This window comes from Colobus angolensis, unplaced genomic scaffold, assembly GCF_000951035.1.
Source record: "Colobus angolensis palliatus isolate OR3802 unplaced genomic scaffold, Cang.pa_1.0 Scaffold34, whole genome shotgun sequence".
Lineage (NCBI taxonomy): Eukaryota > Metazoa > Chordata > Mammalia > Primates > Cercopithecidae > Colobus > Colobus angolensis.
Window position 1 is genome coordinate 6,437,995 of NW_012116710.1, and position 20,834 is coordinate 6,458,828.

Consider the following 20,834-nt stretch of genomic DNA (forward strand, 5'->3'; position numbering starts at 1 on the left):
TCTCTCTAACTTTCTCCTCCTGCTCTTGGCCTCCAGTGGCCTCTGAAGCTATAGCCTTCGGGTGAGTAGTTTTGGCTTTGGAGGTAGGGGGAGCCTGAAGCAGGAAGACTGGGAGGAGTCCCTGTTTCCCCTCCCCTGCGACTGCATGACCCCATCTCCTGCCCTCAGTACATTCTACTGAAAAACAGCCTGGAGCAGCAATTTCCAAATTACCTACTCTTTGTAAGTGTGGGGGTCCTGGGGGAGACGGGAGTGGTCAGGGATCTGAGATCCCCAAAGGGCTTGGAGGGGAGATCTTAGCCTCCCCTACCCACTGCCATCTCCTCCCAGGAGGAGGACAGAGCTGCCCAGGCTACAGGGGAGTTTGAGGTGTTTGTGAACGGGAGACTGGTCCATTCCAAGAAGGTGATTCTGAGTAAGGGACCGGGACAGGGAGGCGGGGTGGTGCTGAGGTCCTGGGGATGGGAGACCTGTGTGCTTTCTCCCCTCTGTGCCCAGAGGGGTGATGGCTTTGTGAACGAGTCCGGGCTGCAGAAAATTGTGAGCGTTATCTATGAGGAGATCAAGAAAAGGTAGCCGGCAAGGGGTGGAGCTGGAGGTGAGTGGGGAGCTCCCAAGGCTGTGGTGGGAGGGGTGGGGGCTGGGTAGGAGGATGGGGCAGGGCTCTGTCTCAGTCCTGATCGTAGCTCAGCCACTCCTCACTGTTAGAATCATGACAAGTCACCTACACCCTTTTCTGAGCCTCAGTTTCCTCATCTGTAAGACCCTGGGGTAGGACTGTGTTCAGTGAGTTTGAAAAATAGCAAGGAAGCAGGGCGCAGTCCTAGCACTTTGGGTGGCTGAAATGGCAGATCGCTTGAGCCCAGGAGTTCGAGACCAGCCAGGGCAACATAACGAGACTCTGTCTCTACAATAAATAAATAAATAAATAAATAAGTAAATTAGCTAGGCACAGTGGCTCACGCCTATAATTCCAGCACGTTGAAAGCCTGAGGTGTACGGATTGCTTGAGCCCAGGAGTTAGAGGCTGCAATGAGCTCTGACTGGGCCACTACACTCTAGCTTGGGTGACAGAGCAAGACCCTGTCTCTACAAGAAAAAAAAAAGGGGGACGGGCACGGTGGTTCAAGCCTGTGATCCCAGCACTTTGGGAGACTGAGGTGGGCGGATCACGAGGTCAGGAGATCGAGACCATCCTGGCTAACACAGTGAAACCCTGTCTTTACTAAAAATACAAAAAATTAGCCAGGCGTGGTGGTGGGCGCCTGTAGTCCCAGCTACTCAGGAGGCTGAGGCCAGAGAATGGAGTGAACCTGGGAGGCGGAGCTTGCAGGGATCCGAGATCGCACCACTGCACTCCAGCCTGGGGACACAGCGAGACTCCGTCTCAAAAAAAACAAAAAAATAAAAAGAAGGAAAAGAAAAAATAGTGAGGAAACTAGAATGAGCATTGTAGTCCATGGAAAACAGCAGGACAGTGCCTGAGGATGGTAAACCCTATATAAACACTTATTTTTATGGAGCTGTCATTGTTATTGTTATTTTAATTTTTTTTCTCTCTTCTCTCCCATCTCAGGAGTCTCAGCCGGATGATGAGAAGGGCTGAAATGTTGCCAAGTCAGGTCCTTTTCTGATGGTGGTTGGGGCTGGGGTGAGCTAATACATGCAGAGTCTGCCCCCCGTGTCTGGTCTGACTGTGTCTGCTGTCGCCACACTCACCTCTGAGGTCTGTGGAAGTCACCTGCTGCACTGCTCCCAGCATCTCCGATCTTCTAGCCCCAGGGCTGGGAGGAGGAGGAGCTTGGAAGGCCAGTCCTGTGGCTCCAGTCCTCTAGCGTCCACTCTTCTTGCTGCTGAGGCCAGTTTGTTTCTTTGGTGGCTTCGTCATTTCTCATGCCCTGATTCCAGATATATTTTGAAAACCTTCCATCTTTTTTTTTTTTTTTTTTTGAGGCAGAGTCTCGCTCTGTCGCCTGGGCTGGAGTACTGTGGCCGAATCTCAGCTCACTGCAAGCTCCGCCTCCCGGGTTTATGCCATTCTCCTGCCTTAGCCTCCCGAGTAGCCGGGACTACAGGCGCCCGCCACCTCGCCCGGCTAGTTTTTTGTATTTTTTAGTAGAGACGGGGTTTCACCGTGTTAGCCAGGATGGTCTCGATCTCCTGACCTCGTGATCCGCCCATCTCGGCCTCCCAAAGTGCTGGGATTACAGGCTTGAGCCACCGCACCCGGCCTAAAAACCTTCCATCTTATTGGCATTTACTGGGGTTGTGAGGGAAACAGGGATGGCAGTCAGTCTCAAACCCTTGACACTCCAAACTCGATTATGCTCCACGGCCCACTTTCTAAACCTGTAAGATCTATGTTCCAGCCTGGGCAACATAGTGAGACCCCCAACTCTATAAAAAAATAAAAAATTAGCCAGGTGTGGTGGTGTGTGCCTGTGGTGGTCCCAGCTATTTCGGAGGCTGAGGCAGGAGGATGGCTTGAGCCCAGGAGGCTGCAGTGAGCCATGATGATGCCACTGTATTGCAGCCTGGGAAACAGAATGAGACCCTGTTTCAAAAAAAAAAAAGGAAAAAACCCATAGGTTTTAGAATGACAGCGTTGTAGGGAGTGTCTCTGTGACCTGGGGCTGCGGGAGAGGCATTTTCACATTCATTGGACATTATGGGCTCTCTATTCTGCACCTGGCATGGTGGGGTCAGTGGTCACATGCCAGGAGGTCAAGGGCACAGACGGGGGACTCAGACTTTACCACTTAGTTGCTGTGTGACCACCAACAAGGGATGCCACCTCTCTGAGCCTCAGTTTCCTCCTCCATAAAATGGATGTCATAGCACTATTTAACTCGTGGAATTTTTTGATAATTACATACTAAATTATGCTTGGGAAGGGATTAGCAGAAGACTTATCACAGAATTAGTAGGTTTCAGTTAGTAGTTGATTTCGGTTAGGAGTGCTTTTGCCTGCAAGTAACAGCAGACTTGACTGCCAATGTCTCATACAGTAGAAAACACAAATTCTGTTTTGTTTGTTTTTTGAGATGGAGTCTGGCTCTGTCACCCAGGCTAGAGTGCAATAGCGCAGTCTTGGCTCACTGCAACCTCTGCCTCCAGGGTTCAAGCAATTCTCCTACCTCAGCTTCCCGAATAGCTGGGATTACAGGCATGAACCACCACACCCAGCTAATTTTTGTATTTTTAGTAGAGATTAGGGTTTTGCCATGTTGGACAGGCTGGTCTCAAACGCCTGACCTCAAGTGATCCACCCACCTCAGCCTCCCAAAATGCTGGGATTACAGACATGAGCCACCTCGCCCCACCTGATCTTTTCAACACCTCACAGGATAATATGTTGCCCCTGTACAATGATATGCTGGTGTGAGCAGGAAATAATTTATCTATCATGTCTACTAAGACAGAGTGCTGGAGGGTAGGGGAAAGTCCCAGAACATGTATGGGGTTCGTCTCAGTGAAATCTGTATGTGTCAAGTGGTATAAAACATGAGAGGATGTTTCCTATGTGAAAGATACTTTCCACCCCCTACAGTTAGGGAATTGCTTTTTGTTTTGTTTTGTTTTGAGACAGAGTCTCGCTCTGTCACCCAGACTGGAGTGTAGTGGCACAATCTCGGTTCACTGCAGCCTTGAACTCCTGGGCTCAAGTGATGCTCCCACATCAGCCTCCCAAGTAGCTGGGGTTACGGGCACGTGCAACCATGCCAGGCTAATGATTTTGTTTTTTGAGACAGAGTCTCACTCTGTCCCCCAGGCTGGAGTGCAGTGGCGTGATCTCAGATCACTGCAACCTCTGCCTCCCGAGTTCAAGCCATTCTCCTGCCTCAGCCTCCTCCTGAGTAGCTGGGATTACAGGCACGCACCACCATGCCCAGCTATTTTTGTATTCTTAATAGAGAAGGGGTTTCGCCATATTGGTCAGGCTGGTCTCGAACTCCTGACCTCGTGATCCGCCTGCCTCGGCCTCCCAAAGTGCTGGAGTTTCAGGCGTGAGCCACTGTGCCCAGCAGGCTAATGATTTTTGTATTTTTAGTAGAGACGGGGGTCTCCTGTTGCCCAGGCTGGTCTTGAACTCCTGGGCTCAAGCAATTCACCTGCCTTGGCCTTCCGAAGTGCTCGGATTACAGACATGAGCCACCACGCCCGGCCAGGGATTTGCTTTAATCACACTTTTATGAACTTGGTGACACCATCCTGGTTCAGAACGCCTAACATACCTGATAAAATATTTTTATTTTTTATTTTTTTGAGACAGAGTCTCGCCCTGTCACCCAGGCTGGAGTGTAATGGCATGATCTCAGCTCACTGCAACCTCCGCCTCCCAGGTTCAAGTGATTATCCTGCCGCAGCCTCCTGAGTAGCTGGGATTATAGGTGTGCGCCACCACACCGGGCTAATTTTTTGTATCTTTAGTAGAGACAGGGTTTCACCATGTTGGCCAGGCTGGTCTCCAACTTCTGACCTCGTGATCCACCCACCTTGGCCTCCCAAAGTGCTGGGATTATGGGCATGAGCCACCGCGCCTGGCCTAAAATATTTTAAAAGTATTTTTAATGCAAAATTGAGCTGGTGGGAAGGTAAGGGAACTCCTGGAGTCCAGAAATCTTACAGAAATATAAATCCAGAAGTGTTTGGTGTTGGAGTTGGTACTTGGTGTGAGGAGATCTGCTAATTTTGATGACGAGAACCTGCATGACTCAAAACGTGAAGGGAAAAGACAGAACCCACGGCCCAAGCAGGATGAGATGCCAGAGTGGAGACCACATGGATGCCGGGAACCCCAGGAGGCAGTACCCTCCAGTGGGCAGGATGGGAAAAATGCCCCTCACAGAGGTAGGCGGTTGGAGTGATTAGCAGTCTCCACCTTGTTAGTGAGCAAATGATTGAAAGAAAGCCTTCTGGGCCGGGCGCGGTGGCTCAAGCCTGTAATCCCAGCACTTTGGGAGGCCGAGGTGGGTGGATCACGAGGTCAGGAGTTGGAGACCAGCCTGGCCAACATGGTGAAACCCTGTCTCTACTAAAAATACAAAAAACTAGCTGGGCGAGGGTAGTTATTAAGATAAACTGAATATACACAGCTACATTCAACATTTTTCTGCATGGCAAAAGGATCACAGCAGTCTGAACTGCTGTGAACTATATCCCATGTCATCACAAAGGGCTAATTTCTTCAGTGACTGACACATAACTTATTAAAAAATAAGAATATGGACAGGTAGTTCACTGAGAAGTGAAAACAAATGGCTCTTAAGCATTTGAAAACATGCATCCTCACTCATAATTAGAGAAATTCAAATTAAAACTACAGTGAGAAACCATCTTTTACTGTCAGATGCTTCCAAAACTGTCAGATTGGCCAGGCTGTGGAGAAAGAGGCACAACTAGCCCTGGCTGAATGGAAGGTAAACTGGTCAAGCCCCAAGATCAGCACTCTGGTGACACATTAAAAATACCAAAGTGGGGCCGGGTGCATTGGCTCATGCCTGTAATCTTAGCATTTTGGGAGCCTGAGGCGGCAGATCATGAGGTCAGGAGTTCGAGACCAGCCTGGTCAACATGGTGAAACCCTGTCTCTAAAAAAATACAAAAATTAGCTGGGCACAGTGGTGCACCTGTAGTCTCAGATACTCGGAGGCTGAGGCAGGAGAATCACTTGAACCCAGGAAGTAGAGGTTGCAGTGAGCCAAGATGGTACCACTGCACTCCATTCTGGGCGACAGAGTGAGACTCTCAGAAAGAAAAAATAAAAACAAACAAAAAAACAAACAAGGTGGCTGGGCGCGGTGGGTCACGCCTTTAATCCCAACACTTTGGGAGGCTGAGGCGGGCAGATCACGAGGTCAGGAGATCAAGACCATCCTGGCTAACACAGTGAAACCCTGTCTTTATTAAAAATACAAAAAGTTAGCCGGGTGTGGTGGCATGTGCCTGTAGTCCCGGGTACTCCAGAGGCTGAGGCAGGAGAATCACTTGGACCCGGGAGGCAGAGATTGCAGTAAGCCGAGATCGTGCCACTGCACTCCAGCCTGGATGACAGAGTGAGACTCCATCTTGGGAAAAACAAACAAACAAACAAAAAGTGTACTATGGAAAATGAGTAAACATGTATAAATGCATAGAAAATGTTAAAACATTCTGCAAACAACCCAGATGTCTAAAAGATGCCTAGTTCATTATACTAAGACACGGCCTTACATTGTAGCTGTAAAAAAAAAAAAAAGCCCAGTGGAGTAGCTCATGCCCAGCACTTAGCACTTTGGGAAGCTGAGGCAGGAGGAACAGTTGAAGCTAGGAGTTGGAGACAAGCCTAGACAACATAATGAGGCCCCATCTCTATTTCTAGATATAAAAAAAAGAAGAAAAAAAAACCCTGATATGTAAATCTCTCCATATATAACTGAAAAAACTCAAGATGCTGATAGAGGTATATTATATGCTACCTTGATTTTATATTTTTAAAAATTTATACCACGTGATGCAAATGAACTGCCTTGATTTTAAAAGGGAAAATGCACAATATTTAGATTGATGTTTATTTGCATATGCATTAGAAAACTTGAAAGGCATACAGTGAAAAAGCAAAAAACAAGCAAAACCAAGAAAACAACAACGAAACCCCAAGCCACAAGCAATGACACCTGCATGGAATAGTTCTGAGTTTGACAGAGGACAGCAACAAGAGAGATTTCTCACAGCATCTTTTGATACTTTTTTTCTTTTTTTTTGAGACGGAGTCCCACTCTGTTGACTAGGCTGGAGTGCAGTGGCGTGATCTCGGCTCACTGCAATCTCTGCCTCCCAGGTTCAAGCGATTCTCCCGTCGCAGCCTCCCAAGTAGCTGGGACTACAGGCGCGTGACACCACGCCTGGCTAATTTTTTATTTTTAGTAGAGATGGGTTTCACCATATTGGCCAGGCTGGTCTTGAATTCCTGACCTCAGGTGATTCACCAGCCTTGGCCTCCCAAAGTGCTGGGATTACAGGCGTGAGCCACTGCGCCCGGCTGATACTTTTTTTTGTTGTTGTTGAGTCTTGTGAATAGAATACATATTCTAGAATAAAAAGCTTAAAATTAACAAAAAACAAGTTTATTCCACACCTACCCAATTTCACATAGACTTGAAAACATGGATCATATAATAAATACGTGGGTTTTTCTACTGAATATTTACCGTTCATCTAAAGTACCTCAGAAAACACAAATATGAATCTTACACTAGGATTTGTTGACATGACCACAAATTGTGAAATTTCAAAGTCCTCTCAATAGCCTTCCAGTCCTAGTAACTCAGGTACACCTGGATTCTGACAACTCTATTTCTTTGTTTCCTTTCATCACTTTGGTTCATTTCTATGGGTCCTATGATTGGCATTTTTTTTTCTCTCAGATCTGTGCAAAACAATGGTGAAAGTCTTGAAGGATTCTCCACAAATGCAGGAAAATGCATTGCTAACAAAGTGCTAAGTCAGAAGTATCTTGGGACCTGTTTGAACACAAGATTCGGCCGGGCGCGGTGGCTCAAGCCTCTAAAGTAATCCCAGCACTTTGGAAGGCCGAAGCGGGAGGATCGCTCAGGTCCAAGCGTTCGGGACCAGCCTAGGGATGCGAGACTCCCTTCTCTATTTAAATAATACTAACAAAGAAGAAAGAAAACAAGATTCAACAGTCTTGTCTGTTTCCATTTTGCACTGTGCTTCCTCCTTCAATTGCACATTGCCGTATTCCCTTCCAGTTTGCATTCCCTCTAACGACAGAGTTAACTAAACTGGCACAGCCTGCCTGTTCTTTTGATCCGAATAGGCTCACTTGGCTATTCCTTGCCACCAGTCCCATCATCACAGCCGACTCAGTCGGCCAGAGGACTGAGGGCCTCGGAGGCAGTCAGCGCTACAGTAAACGCGACAGCAGCGAAGTCCATCTGCGGTGGATCTGCGTCAAAGGCTGCTTCCCTCGCCTTGCAGCCTTCCACGAACAGCCTGCGGCGTTCCTCGAAATCCCGTAGTAATCTGACCGGAATCAAGGAGCTACTATCCAGATACTCGCGGAACAAGAGCTGCTGGTTAATTTCTAAGAAAGCGAGCTGCTGGTGGGGATCTGGCGCGGACGCCAGGCCCGGGACGCTGCTGGGGATGGGCCCGGGCACAGGGCTCGGCACCCGCGTCATAGACCGCGCAGCTTCGGCCACTGGGCCTTCCCGGGACTCCTGCACCCGAACCCCGCCGCCGACTGCCCCCTGCAGTACGTCGCTGACGCCACTCGCTGTGCCCACCTGTGGGACACTGCTGTCTCCGGGGAGCTCAGACATCTCCAACAGTCCAGTCGACTCCGCCATAGTCCGAGCGTTTCTACGGAGACGGAAATAACGGTACTGCGCTGCTGTATGCAGGATGTGCGCATGCGCAAGTCTCGGTGTGCGCATGCGTAAGCACGGTGCACACTCCTCGAGCGTTCCCTAGCGGTCCTGAGTAGCCATTACGTCTGTAGCCGCCTCTGGTCCTCTGAGTGCCTGAAGACCTGCGGACTGTGCGGTATTTTAAATTACAACCACTTCAATATTAATGTAAAGTTCCTTATAAGGTCATTTTCCAGCTCCTGTCTTTATTTTTTTTTTCCAGACTGGGTCTCGCCCTGTCACCTAGGCTGGAGTGCAGTGATGCGATCTCGGTTACTGCTGCTTTGACCTCCCAGCCTCAAGCCATCCTCCTGCCTCAGCCTCTGGAGTAGCTGGGACTGCAGGTGTGCACCACCACACCCAGCTAATTTTTTATTTTTTGTAGAAATTGGATCTCACTGTGTTGCCCAGGCTGCTCTCGAACTTCTGGTCTCAAGTGATCATCCTGCCTTGGCCTCCCAAAGTGCTGGGATTACAGGCCTAAACCACGCAGCCTGGCCTGTAAGTAATATTTTGACACTGCAAGTTTGGGGGTTTCCCAAAACCACCTTTAGGCTTGATAATTCCCAGAGCTCACTAAAATGTTATACTCAGTCATGTGTGTTACAGGCAAAGGACACAGATTAGCAGAGCTGTATAAGGCACAATCTGGGATGGGGAGGGTTCCAAATGTGAAGTTCCTGTGTTCCTAGGGATGTGTTACCCTTTGTCGTCCACGTGTGGCAATAAGTGCGGGGGTAGTGCTAACACAGGACTCCTACCTAGGCTTTGGTATCAAGAATTTTTATTGGGGTTTTACTACATAGGCATGCTTGATTAAACCATTGCCCATTTTGTTGAAGTCAGTCTCCAGCCTCCTACCTGATATCACATGGCTCCAAGTCCCAACTCTCTAATGATACGGTTAGTCTTTCTGTGTGGCTAGCTCTGATCCTGATGATAACCCAAAATATGAAAGTCTGTGTTCCATTTAAAATCAGTCAGCTATGGCTGGGTGTAGTGGCTCATGCCTGTAATCCCAGCACGTTGTGAGGCAAAGGTGGGAGGATCGCTTGTGCCCATGAGTTTGAGACCAGCCTGGGCAACATAGTGAGACCCCTGTCCTTACAAAAAAATATTAGGCAGGCATGGTGGCATGTGTACCTGTAGTCACAGCTATTCAGGAGGCTGAGCTGGGAAGATGACTTGAGCTTGGGAGGTCAACTGTGCAGTGAGCTATGATTGCATCACTGCACTCCAGCCCTGTGTGACAGAGCGTGACCCTGACTTGAAAAAAAAATTCTTTGAATTTAACTGGAATCCAAATATGGGAGTTGCTGGCAACTGAACTTCAGGAGGATCCATCTAAAAATTCTGACCTATCACAGGTCATGTCTGGGAGCTGACTGGGTTGGAAATCATTCTGACTTATGCGTACCTTGCTTTGTTTCTACAGTTCTTTTGGAGAGATGGAGTGAGTTCTCCTACATGTGACATATATGCTTCAAAAGGCACATTTGTGATATTCCACAGAAGACAAAAGAAAGGACTTCTTTGGAAGGTAACTTTAAATTAGGCAGATAGCTTGATCACTGGAAGGAATTTGTAATTATGAGCTAGCCGTAAAGTCTCCAGAATTCAGCATAGCTTCCAATTTGAATGGTTATAATAATACACTGCTCATTACCTGCAAGTCAAAGAAAAGAGGCCAGAGAAACTCTCCGGAAAAACAGAAAAATCAAGTAAAAATTCTTAAACTAAGTTTTAATGCTGATTCTCCAACTACCTTATTTTATTTTTATTTTTTATTTTTTTGAGACAGAGTCTCACTCTGTCACCCAGGTTGGATTGCAGTGGCATGATCTGGTCTCACTGCAGCCTCCACCTCCCGGGTCACTGCAGCTTACACTTCCTGGGCTCAAGCGATTCTCCTGCCTCAGCCTCCTGAGTAGCTGGGATTACAGGTGCCCACCACCACGCCCAGCTAATTTTTGTATTTTTAGTAGAGACAGGATTTCGCCATGTTGGCCAGGCTGGTCTCAAAACTCCTGGCCTCAAGTGATCTGCCCTGCCTCGGCCTCCCAAAGTGCTGGAGGCCGGGCGCGGTGGTCATGCCTGTGATCTCAGCACTTTGGGAGGCAGAGGAGGGTGGATCACGAGGTCAGGAGATTGAGACCATCCTGGCCAACATGATGAAACCCCATCTCTACTAAAAATACACAATTAACTGGGTGTGGTGGTGCACGCCTGTAGTTCCAGCTACTTGGGAGGCTAAGGCACAAAAATCGCTTGAACCCAGGAGGCGGAGACTGCAGTGAGCTGAGATCGTGCCACTGCAGTCCAGCCTGGCGACAGAGCGAAACTCCATCTCAAAACAAAACAAAACAAAACCAAAAACCAAAAACCAAAATAAAGTGCTGGGATTACAGGTGTGAACCACCACGCCTGGCCGCCAAAACACAATTTTTGATAATTAGTCCCAAATAAATTCCAACCACAGCCTCTCCATCTCAACTGAAGGCAACTCAATCCTTCTAGTTGTTCCAAATGAAAAAATCTTGGAGTCATTTGTTCTCTCTCTCTCTCTTTTTTTTTTTTTGTGCATGTGCAGAGTCTCACCCTGTCACCCAGGCTGGAGTGCAATGGCACCATCTCAGCTCACTGCAACCTCTGCCTCCTGGGTTCAAGTGATTCCCCTGCCTCAGCCTCCCAAGTGGCTTGGACTACAGGCACACACCACCACGCCTGGCTAATTTTTTGTATCTTTAGTAGAGATGGGGTTTCACCGTGTTGGCCAGGCTGGTCTCGAATTCCTGACCTCATGATCCACCTGCCTTGGCCTCCCAAAGTGCTAGGATTACAAGCGTGAGCCACCACGCCTGGCAACATTCTCAAATACGACATTCAATCTGTCAGCAAATTTTGTTGGGTCAGCTTTCGCAACATAATGAGAATCTGTTGTTCACTCTTTACACTTCCTCTGCACCCATCCTGCTGAACCACCACCATCTCTTCCCCAGATTATTACAATAGCCTCCTACTGGTCTCTCTGCTTCTACTTTGCCCCCTACAATCTATTTTTAATAAAATATCCAGAATGGTTATTATTATTTTTCTGAGATGGAGTCTCGCTCTATTGCCCAGGCTGGAGTGCAGTGGTGTGATCTCGGCTCACTGCAACCTCTGCCTCCCGGGTTCAAGTGATTCTCCTGCCTCAGCCTTCTGAGTAGCTGGGATTACAGGCGCCCGCCACCATGCCGGCTAATTTTTGTACTTTTAGTAGAGACGGCATTTCGCCATGTTGACCAGGCTGGTCTCGAACTCCTGACCTCAAGTAATCCACCTACCTCAGCCTCTCAAAGTGCTGGGATTGCAGGCGTGAATCACTGCACCCAGCCTACAATGATTATTTTAAAATGCAAGTCAGACAGCTCACTCTTCGACTCAAAACCTCCTTCAGAATAACTTCATTTCCCTCAGAATAAAAGCCAAAATCCCAACAGTGGTCTATAAGGCACCATTCCAATACCAGCTCAGGCCAACTTGCTACTTCTCTGACTTCATCCCCATTCCTTTCCCCTTGCTTGCTCTGCTCCAAGCCAAGGTGACTTCCTCACTACTTCTCAAATACCTCAGAAAACTCCTACCTTAAACAGTGACTGTTTAGTTTGCCTGGAATACATATAACTTGTAATAATATATGACATAAATAACATGTATTATATACAATAACATATAAAATATATTCTATATTTATAATACAAAATAATTTGTTATGCCTATTTCCTCTATTTGAATGGAACCTGAGTTCCACAGGGCAGGGAATTGTAAAAATTTACCATTTTAAGCCAGGCGTGGTGGCTCGGTCTGTAATCCTAGCACTTTGGGAAGCTGAGACAGGTGGATTGCTTGAGGCCAAGAGTTCAAGATTAGCCTGGGCGACATGGTGAAAACCCATCTCTACAAAAAATACAAAAATTAGCCAGGCATGGTTGTCGGTGCCTGTAGTCCCTGCTACTCAGGAGGCTGAGGTGGGAGAATCACCTGAGCCTGGGAGGTTGAGGCTGCAGTGAGCCATGATTATACCACTGCATTCCAGCCTGGGTGACAGAGGTGACATACTGTCTCAAACAAACAAACAAAGAAACAAACAAACAACCAAACGAACAAAAAAAAAAATTTTAAAGAGATAGCATTCTTTATTTGAAGGCTGAGAGAGATTTCCTCCTGACAACACTTCTGACACCAAATATGTGTGGGATTTTCCTAACGATTCTCCAAAACAAACTGAGTGTCCCACAGTTCCATTCTGATACCAACTATCTGCAGTTAGTGCAGACCCCACAGGTCCCATAAGACTATGCCCACTTCAGATGCCAGTCACAAATGGAGTATGTAGGCTACCCACACTTCTACCACCCACACTTCTACCCAGCCAAGTACAAATTCAGGAGTTCCCATGACCCCGCACCTCAGGTTTGATAATTTGCTAGAACTCACACAACTTAGCGAAGTGCTGTATTTACTAGTACTAGCTTATTTATTTCGAGATAGAGTCTCACTCTGTCCACCCAGGCTTGAGTGCAGTGGTTCCGTCTTGGCTCAATGCAACCTCCACCTCCTGCGTTCAAGTGATTTTTGTGCCTCAGTCACCTGAGTAGCTGGGATTACAGGTGTCTTACCACCATGCCAGGCTAATTTGTGTATTTTTTAGTAGAGACGGGGCTTTGCTATGCTGGCTAGGCTGGTCTTGAACTCCTGTCCTCAAGTGATCCACCCTTCTTGGCCTCCCAAAGTGCTGGGATTACAGGTGTGAGCCACTGCGCCCAGCCAGTACTAGTTTATTATAAAGGATACAACTCAGAGAGAGCCACATAGAAGAGATGTACAGGGTAAAGGGTGGGTGTGGGGGGCACGTAGAGCTTCCATGCCCTCTCTTGGTAGGGTTCTCCCAGCACCTTGATGTGTTCAATCTGGAAACTCTCAAAATCCTGCTCTTTAGGGACTTTATGGAGGTTTACTTACATAGGCATCATTGATAAATCACTTACCAATGGTAATTGACTCAATCTCTAGCCCCTTGCTCCTCTCCCCTTATCAGGAGGTTGGGGATGGGGCTGAGAGTTCCAAGCTTCCAGTGAAGCCTTGGTCTTTCTAGTGACTAGCCTCCACTGTGAAGCTATCTAAGGGCCACCAAGCGTCACCTCATTAGAGCAAAAGATGCTCCTAACACACTATCACTCAGTTGGGGGTTTTAGGAGTTATGTGCCAGGAACCAGAGAGAAAGACCAAACACTATATCTTTCTTATTATGGCACAAAGGCTATTTTTACTTTGAGGGTCAATGATTTTCATCTGGTGTTTGCTCCTTTTGGAGCAAACCCGTGACCCATCCATTGCATGAGAAATGGAGGTATTTTTTTGCTTTCCTTGCAGAAAACGATATGTATGGGTAGATCTTGGTGACAGGAGGAGGTAGGAGTATCTAGTCATTGTAGTTGGCTGACAGAGAACCACCTCCTTTTTTCCTTTTTTGTGTGTTCTGTCCAATCCCTGAAGAAAACAGAACCTTACCCACCATCCTAGTTGTATTCACTTCAGAGCTGGTGTCCAATGCCCATTTATTGGAAGGTCTTCCCACATTCAGCATCTGCAGGTGGCCATTTCTCTAGAAGCAGCTGAGTCTGGATCTCAGATATGAGGTCATATGTTTAGGTTTGCATAAAGAAACAATTCAGTTTCAATGTGTATTTAATTCAAATTCAGTTGGAATGTGTATTTAGCTATTCTTTTTTTTTTTTTTTTGAGATGGAGTCTCACTCTGTCGCCCAGGCTGGGGTGCAGTGGCCGGATCTCAGCTCACTGCAAGCTCCGCCTCCCGGGTTTACGCCATTCTCCTGCCTCAGCCTCCTGAGTAGCTGGGACTACAGGCGCCCGCCACCTCGCCCGGCTAGGTTTTTTGTATTTTTTTAGTGGAGACGGGGTTTCACCGTGTTAGCCAGGGTGGTCTTGATCTCCTGACCTCATGATCCGCCCATGATCGGCCTCCCAAAGTGCTGGGATTACAGGCTTGAGCCACCGCGCCCGGCGTATTTAGCTATTCTAAGGATGTGCGTTGGTCCAAGAACTCTAGATTCTTATGTGCTGCCCCTCACAAATCCCAAAACTTTGGATGTTTAACCTCTATAAGATGTCACCACTTGTAAGGATGTAGAATGGCTGGGTGTGGTGGCTCACACCTGTAATCCCAGCAATTTGGGAAGCCAATGGTGGCGGATCAGTTGAGGTCAAGAGTTTGAAACCAGCCTAGCCAACATGGCGAAACCCCATTTCTACTAAAAATACAAAAATTACCTGGGCATGGTGGTGCACGCCTATAGTCCCTACTACTTGGAAGGCCAAGGCAGGAGAATCACTTGATACCTGGGAGGTGGAGGTTGGAGTGAGCCGAGATCGCACCACTGCACTCCAGCCTGGTGACAGAGCAAGACTCTGTCTCAAAAAAAAAAAAAAGAAAAGAAATGAGGTGAGCTGACTTTGAGGTTGATGTAGTTACATAATGAATAAAACACCCAGAAGCACTCTGAAAAAGAAGTGTAATGAAAGGCTTTAGCATTACCAGATTTAGAACTAGTTAGAAAATCTAAAACACAGTTTTTGTATGAAAAGGCATCTTAAAACAATTAGTGGGGCTGGGCATGGTGCCCAGCACTTTGGGAGGCTGAGGCAGGTGGATCGCCTGAGGTCAGGAGTTTGAGACCAACCTGGCCAACATAGTGAAACCCTCTCTACTAAAAATACAAAAAAATTAGCTGGGTGTGGTGGTGTGTGCCAGTAATCCCAGCAACTCGGGAGGCTGAGGTAGGAGAATCACTTGATACCTGGGAGGTGGAGGCTGCAGTGAGCTGAGATTCCGCCACTGCACTCCAGCCTGGTTGACAGAACAAGACTACATCTGAAAACAAAAACAAAAACAAAACAATCAGAAGGGAAAAGGTGGACTACTCAGTAACTGATATTAGGGCAACCAGGAAGTCATCTAAAAAAAATTGGATCCTTGCTGCTGTCTCCCATCTTCTGGCCTGCCTGGATGTTCAAGGGGACAATGACAGAGCTGTGGACTGCAGGAAGATGGCTTGCTTCTCTTCCAGTGTGATTTGGATCATGGGCATTTTGTAGCCTTTGAACTGGCATTAATTGCCAGGTTGGGCCATCAGGAACTTGCACGTCCATCTCGGGGAGACCTGGCCTTCAGAAATGACAGCATTTGGCCCCAGGAGGAGCCTGCAATTCGGCCTTGGTCTTCCCAGCATGTGCCGCCCATGGGGATATGGGACAGTAAGGAGCTAAGCAGAACCTGCTGCCTGAATAGGGGAACCTGCATGCTGGGGTCCTTTTGTGCCTGCCCCCCGTCCTTCTATGGATGGAACTGTGAGCACGATGTGTGCAAAGAGAACTGTGGGTCTGTGCTCCATGACATCTGGCTGCCCAAGAAGCGTTCCCTGTGTAAATGTTGGCAGGGCCAGCTCTGCTGCTTTCCTCAGGCATTTTACCTGGCTGTGATGGCCTCGTGATGGATGAGCATCTCATGGCTTCCAGGACTCCAGAACTACCACCGTCTGCATGTACCACTTTAATGCTTGCTGGCATCTGCCTTTCTACACAAAGTTACTATTAATCGACATTGACCTATTTCCAGAAATACAATTTTAGATATCATGCAAATTTCATGACCAGTAAAAGCTGCTGCTACAATGTCCTAATTGAAGGATGATCATTTGTTAGTTGCCTTAAAATAATGAATACATTTCCAAAATGGTCTCTAACATTTCCTTATAGTACCAACTACTTCTTACCTCTTTGCCCCGCCGCCTCTAATTCCGGCACTTTGGGAGGCCAGGGCGGGTGGATCACCTGAGGTCGGGAGTTCGAGACCAGCCTGACCAATATGGAGAAACCCTGTCTCTACTAAAACTACAAAATTAGCCAGGCATGGTGGCGCATGCCTGTAATGCCAGCTACTCGGGAGGCTGAGGCAGGAGAATCGCTTGAACCCCGGAGGCGGAGGTTACGGTGAGCTGAGATCGCGCCACTGCACTGCAGCCTGGGAAACAGGAGTGAAGCTCTGTCTCAACAACAATAACAACAGAATTCAGCCATATCTCCATTGTGCCCAAGTCCAGTGTTTTTTTTTTTCTTTTTTTTTTTTGAGACGGAGTCTCGCTCTGTCGTCCGGGCTGGAGTGCAGTGGCCGGATCTCAGCTCACTGCAAGCTCCGCCTCCCGGGTTTATGCCATTCTCCTGCCTCAGCCTCCGGAGTAGCTGGGACTACAGGCGCCCGCCACCTCGCCCGGCTAGTTTTTTTGTATTTTTTAGTAGAGATGGGGTTTCACAGTGTTAGCCAGGATGGTCTCAATCTCCTGGCATCGTGATCCGCCCGTCTCGGCCTCCCAAAGTGCTGGGATTACAGGCTTGAGCCACCGCGCCCGGCATTTTTTTCTTTTTTTGAGATGGAGTCTTGCTCTGTCACCCAGGCTGGAGTGCAGTGGCGCAATCTCCTGAAGGAATGGAAGTCCGTCTGCATGTATGCAGGGAGACTGGGTAAGAAAGAGGAAGCAAATGGGAGAGGTTGGAAAACATAAAATAGGTTATTTGATTGGTGATTAGGTGGGTGTAGAGAAGCAAGTTAAAAGGCTAAATGGAAGGACAAGTTTCCATCATCTATAGAAAGATACATAAGACAAGGACTCCCCTTTTTTTTCTCAAAGGCATTGTAAAAAGAATGAAGTCTTTTTAGAAAAAAAATTTTACCTCAATGTCCCCAACAAGATTGCTTAATTATGTTTCCTCCAAGCTATATAATTATTTTAACTGTTGTAGAAATGTTCACAATGTATTTAGTTGTAAACCAAGTGATAAAACCACATATTGTAGAGCTCATTTTTAAAATACTTTGTATATATGTGTATGCACAGTAAAAATGGAAAATATATTGAAAAAAATTGATCCTTATATTATACCTGAGAATAAATTTCAAATGATTCAAAGATTGAAATATGAACAATGAACCCCCCCCCAACCCACACACACCCAAGAGTATCTTAGGATTCAAAATACTGCAGGTTTATTTATTTATTTTTTTTTGAGACAGGATCTCACTTTGTCACCCATGTTGGAGCCTGCTGGGCTCAAGTGATCCTTCCACCTCAGCCCCCAGAGTAGATGGGATTAGAGGCGTGTGCCACTACACCAGGCTAATTTTTCATATTTTTCAGAGAGACAGGGTTTCATTATGTTGCTCAGGCTGGTCTTGAACTCCTGAGCTCAAGTGGTCTGCCTGCCTCAGCCTCCCAAAGTGCTGGGATTAGCGGTGTGAGCCACTGTGCCCGGCCTCCTGCCTCCTGCCTCCTGCAAATTTAAAGGAAAATAGGCAACAAAAATTACCATGGCCAAAGGCTTTCCAAAAAGCCAAAACCTAATGATCAAACTGTGAAAAGATATTAGTAACTCATATCCCAAGCTATTATCATACCTCATATCACTAACATGAGTATCATAAATAGCTACTGGATTCAACGAAGAAAGTACAAAATTATCTGGGAGGGGAGTGGATAAAGAATATGAATAAGGCGCAGTGGCTCACACCTATAATCCCAGAACTTTGGGAGGCCAAGGAGGGAGGATCATCTGAGGTCAGGAGTTGGAGACCATCCTGGTCAACATGGTGAAACCCCGTCTCTACTAAAAATACAAAATGAGCCAGGTGAGGTGGCATGTGCCTGTAATCCCAGCTATTTGGGAAGCCGAGGCACAAGAATCGCTTGAACCTGGGAGGCAGAAGTTGCAGTGAGCCAAGGTGGTACCACTGCACTCCAGCCTGGGCGAGAGAGCGAGGCTTTGCCTCAAAAAAAAAAAAAAAAAAAAGACTATGAGCAGAATTTATGGAAAAGGGCATTTATATGACTTTTAAAATTAACTGGCTGGGTGTGGTGGCTCACCCCTATAATCCCAGCACTTTGGGAGGCCGAGGTGGGTGGATCACCTGAGGTCAGGAGTTCAAAACCAGCCCGGCCAGCATGGTGAAACCCCATCTCTACTAAAACTACAAAAATTAGCCAGGCGTGTTGGTGCATGCTTGTAATTCCAGTTCTTGGGAGGCTGAGGCAGGAGAATCCCTTGAGCCTGGGAGATGGAAGTTGCAGTGAGCCGAGATCACACCATTGCACTCCAGCCTGGACAACAAGAGCGAAACTCCCGTATCAAAAAAAAAAAAAAAAAGGTATTTAAGTTTGCTCATAACAAAAGCAAATTAAAACTGATATACCAGTTTTTCAACTATCAGATTTGCAAAAGCCAGGTATTGATGGTTTAGTGTGTTGGCTAGGCTGTAACATCCATGATCATTAACTGCTGGTGGGAGTGCAAAGCAGGACACACATAGAATGTTGCATAGCAATATCCATAAAATCCCGAAGGAGTACCTTTGGCCCAGAATTCTCATTTCTGGGGAATCAGCCTACAGATATTACATGTAAAAAGGAATCTAGATAGCTACATCATTAGGGCTGGGTGCGGTGGCTCACACCTGGAATCCCAGCACTTTGGGAGGCTGAGGTGGGTGGATCACGAGGTCAAGAGATCAAGACCATCCTGGCCAACATGGTGAAAGCCTGTCTCTACTAAAAATACAAAAATTGGCTGGGTGTGGTGGTGGCCACCTGTAGTCCCAGCTACTTGGGAGGCTGAGGCAGGAGAAGCACTTGAACCTGGGAAGTGGAGGTTGCAGTGAGCCGAGATTGCACCACTGCACTACAGCCTGGTGACAGAGCAAGACTCCATCTCAAAAAAAAAAAAAAAATTAGTTTCATGAAAACCTAAGGAAAAAATGATCTATTACAGCATCAAATGTAAGATGCACCCACATTTCAGAGATGTTCAAATATAAAGTGAATTTTGAATTGAAGCAATACTATATTTGTGCACGTGCCACATGATATACAAGATGAACTACTCTAGCAATTTTTTATTCTGCCCAAAGAAATAGATGGGCAACAACCTAAATGTCCGTCAATATATTCCTGGTTAATTTCGACATAACCTCAGAATGGAATAAAATGCCATTTTAAAAAATAATGAGGAAATACAGTGGTTTGGAAGGGTCAGCATATGTTCTTAATGAGAAAGCAATGTATAAACCAGTAAATATAATATGCTGACTTCTGTGAATAAATAAAACAAGTAAACCCAGATTTCTATGTGCCTGTGTACACATAAGGAAACTAGAAGGGCGGAAGGGAAACTGTGGCTATTAGAGGTCATGGTTGGTACTGGATGGACGAAAACAAGAATGGAAGGCTTTTCACTGTATATTTTATATATTTTTTAGCTTGTGAATGCATTTTTTTATACCAAAAAACTTTAAAAATTAAAAATTGAAAGAAAAAAGTCCAGAAATTTGATGTTCTTGAAAACATGATTTATCACATAATATGTACATTTACTTTGCTTGTCACTTGAAATGTCTAAGAAAACACAAAATCAATCTTAAACTAGAAACTTCTATTGAATATTACATGAAGAGAGCACAAATTCCAACAATTTCAAGTTCTTTTCATAGCCTTCTAGTCCCAATAACTCAGCGTTAACGTCTTACTCTGTTCAGCACTATCTGATAATTTCTTTCATCCTCATGGGCTCTAGTATTGATTTTTCATCAAGTCTCAATTTTATAAAACCATCCTTTACTTTGTAATAAAGCAATGTTGAGAGACATTTTCCATAATGCAGGGGGAAAAAATGTAGATCAATCACAAACTCAAAGAATGTTACAGTTATAATGCTTTGGACATTTTTTTCTACTTCTTCTGTGATGCTTTTTCAAGATAAGCTTCCCCCTCCCCCCTTTTTTCCCCTCCACCTGTGCACTGTCTTATCGCGATATACTCTTGACTTCTGAAAATCAAGTTGCAGGATTGGTATAACTGGAATGCAGAGGTTCTCTTGAAGTAGTGTCACCACATAACTATTCTCTATTGATAAACTTATCACAACCAAGTTCTTCTATCAGAGGGTTGATAACTTCAGATGCAGTCAGAGCTATCGTAAAGGTTAAAATATCGAGGTCCACCCTGTGAGGATTTCGCTGATATTCGGCATCAAACGCTGCTTCCCTTGCTCTGCAGGCTTCCACGAATCGCCTGCGGCGTTCTTCAAGCTCTTGTATTCTGCCGGGAGCAATCGGGTAATTTTCCAGATAGTGGCGGAGAAACTGCTGGTAATTGATTCCTAAAACGCTAAGTGGGTGGCGGAGACGGAGATAGGGCAACGCAGCCAGGCCTCCGTTCCCGTGCCTGGACCTGGGCCTGCCCTCGGGACCCTCTTCGTCCACTGGCTCCCCCAGCAAGCGGGCGACCTCCGCCATCCGGGCTTCCCTGGCCGCCGCCG

General features: G+C 46.7%; 3 protein-coding genes and 1 pseudogene across 4 annotated transcripts in view; 2 read left to right on the forward strand and 2 right to left on the reverse strand.

The window, feature by feature from the left end:
• LOC105519159 (selenoprotein V) overlaps positions 1 to 576 on the forward strand; it is an 11,153-nt gene extending 10,577 nt beyond the window's left edge. The window contains 4 exon segments of the mRNA XM_011952441.1: positions 37 to 61; positions 169 to 222; positions 331 to 405; positions 499 to 576. Coding sequence (XP_011807831.1) covers positions 37 to 61; positions 169 to 222; positions 331 to 405; positions 499 to 576 — 232 coding nt within the window.
• Positions 577 to 7,084: 6,508 nt separating this feature from the next.
• Positions 7,085 to 8,410, reverse strand: EID2B (EP300 interacting inhibitor of differentiation 2B). The gene has a single exon (XM_011952442.1). It carries the CDS (start codon positions 8,349 to 8,351, stop codon positions 7,866 to 7,868), a length of 486 nt encoding a protein of 161 aa, XP_011807832.1. The 5' UTR covers positions 8,352 to 8,410; the 3' UTR covers positions 7,085 to 7,865.
• A 7,090-nt stretch (positions 8,411 to 15,500) lies between these two features.
• On the forward strand, positions 15,501 to 16,250 carry LOC105519161 (annotated as a pseudogene). Its single transcript, XR_001002932.1, has one exon. The product of XR_001002932.1 is annotated as a teratocarcinoma-derived growth factor 1-like (transcript).
• Positions 16,251 to 19,744: 3,494 nt separating this feature from the next.
• The window catches only part of EID2 (EP300 interacting inhibitor of differentiation 2), a 1,490-nt gene continuing 400 nt past the window's right edge, over positions 19,745 to 20,834 (reverse strand). The window contains exon 2 of the mRNA XM_011952443.1: positions 19,745 to 20,834. This exon is cut by the window's right edge and continues 17 nt beyond it. Coding sequence (XP_011807833.1) covers positions 20,413 to 20,834 — 422 coding nt within the window. The 3' untranslated portion in view covers positions 19,745 to 20,412.

Coding starts and splice junctions, on each gene's coding strand:
- EID2B (XM_011952442.1), bottom strand. CDS start 8,351: ATGGCGGAGTCGACTGGACTGTTGGAGATGTCTGAGCTCCCCGGAGAC.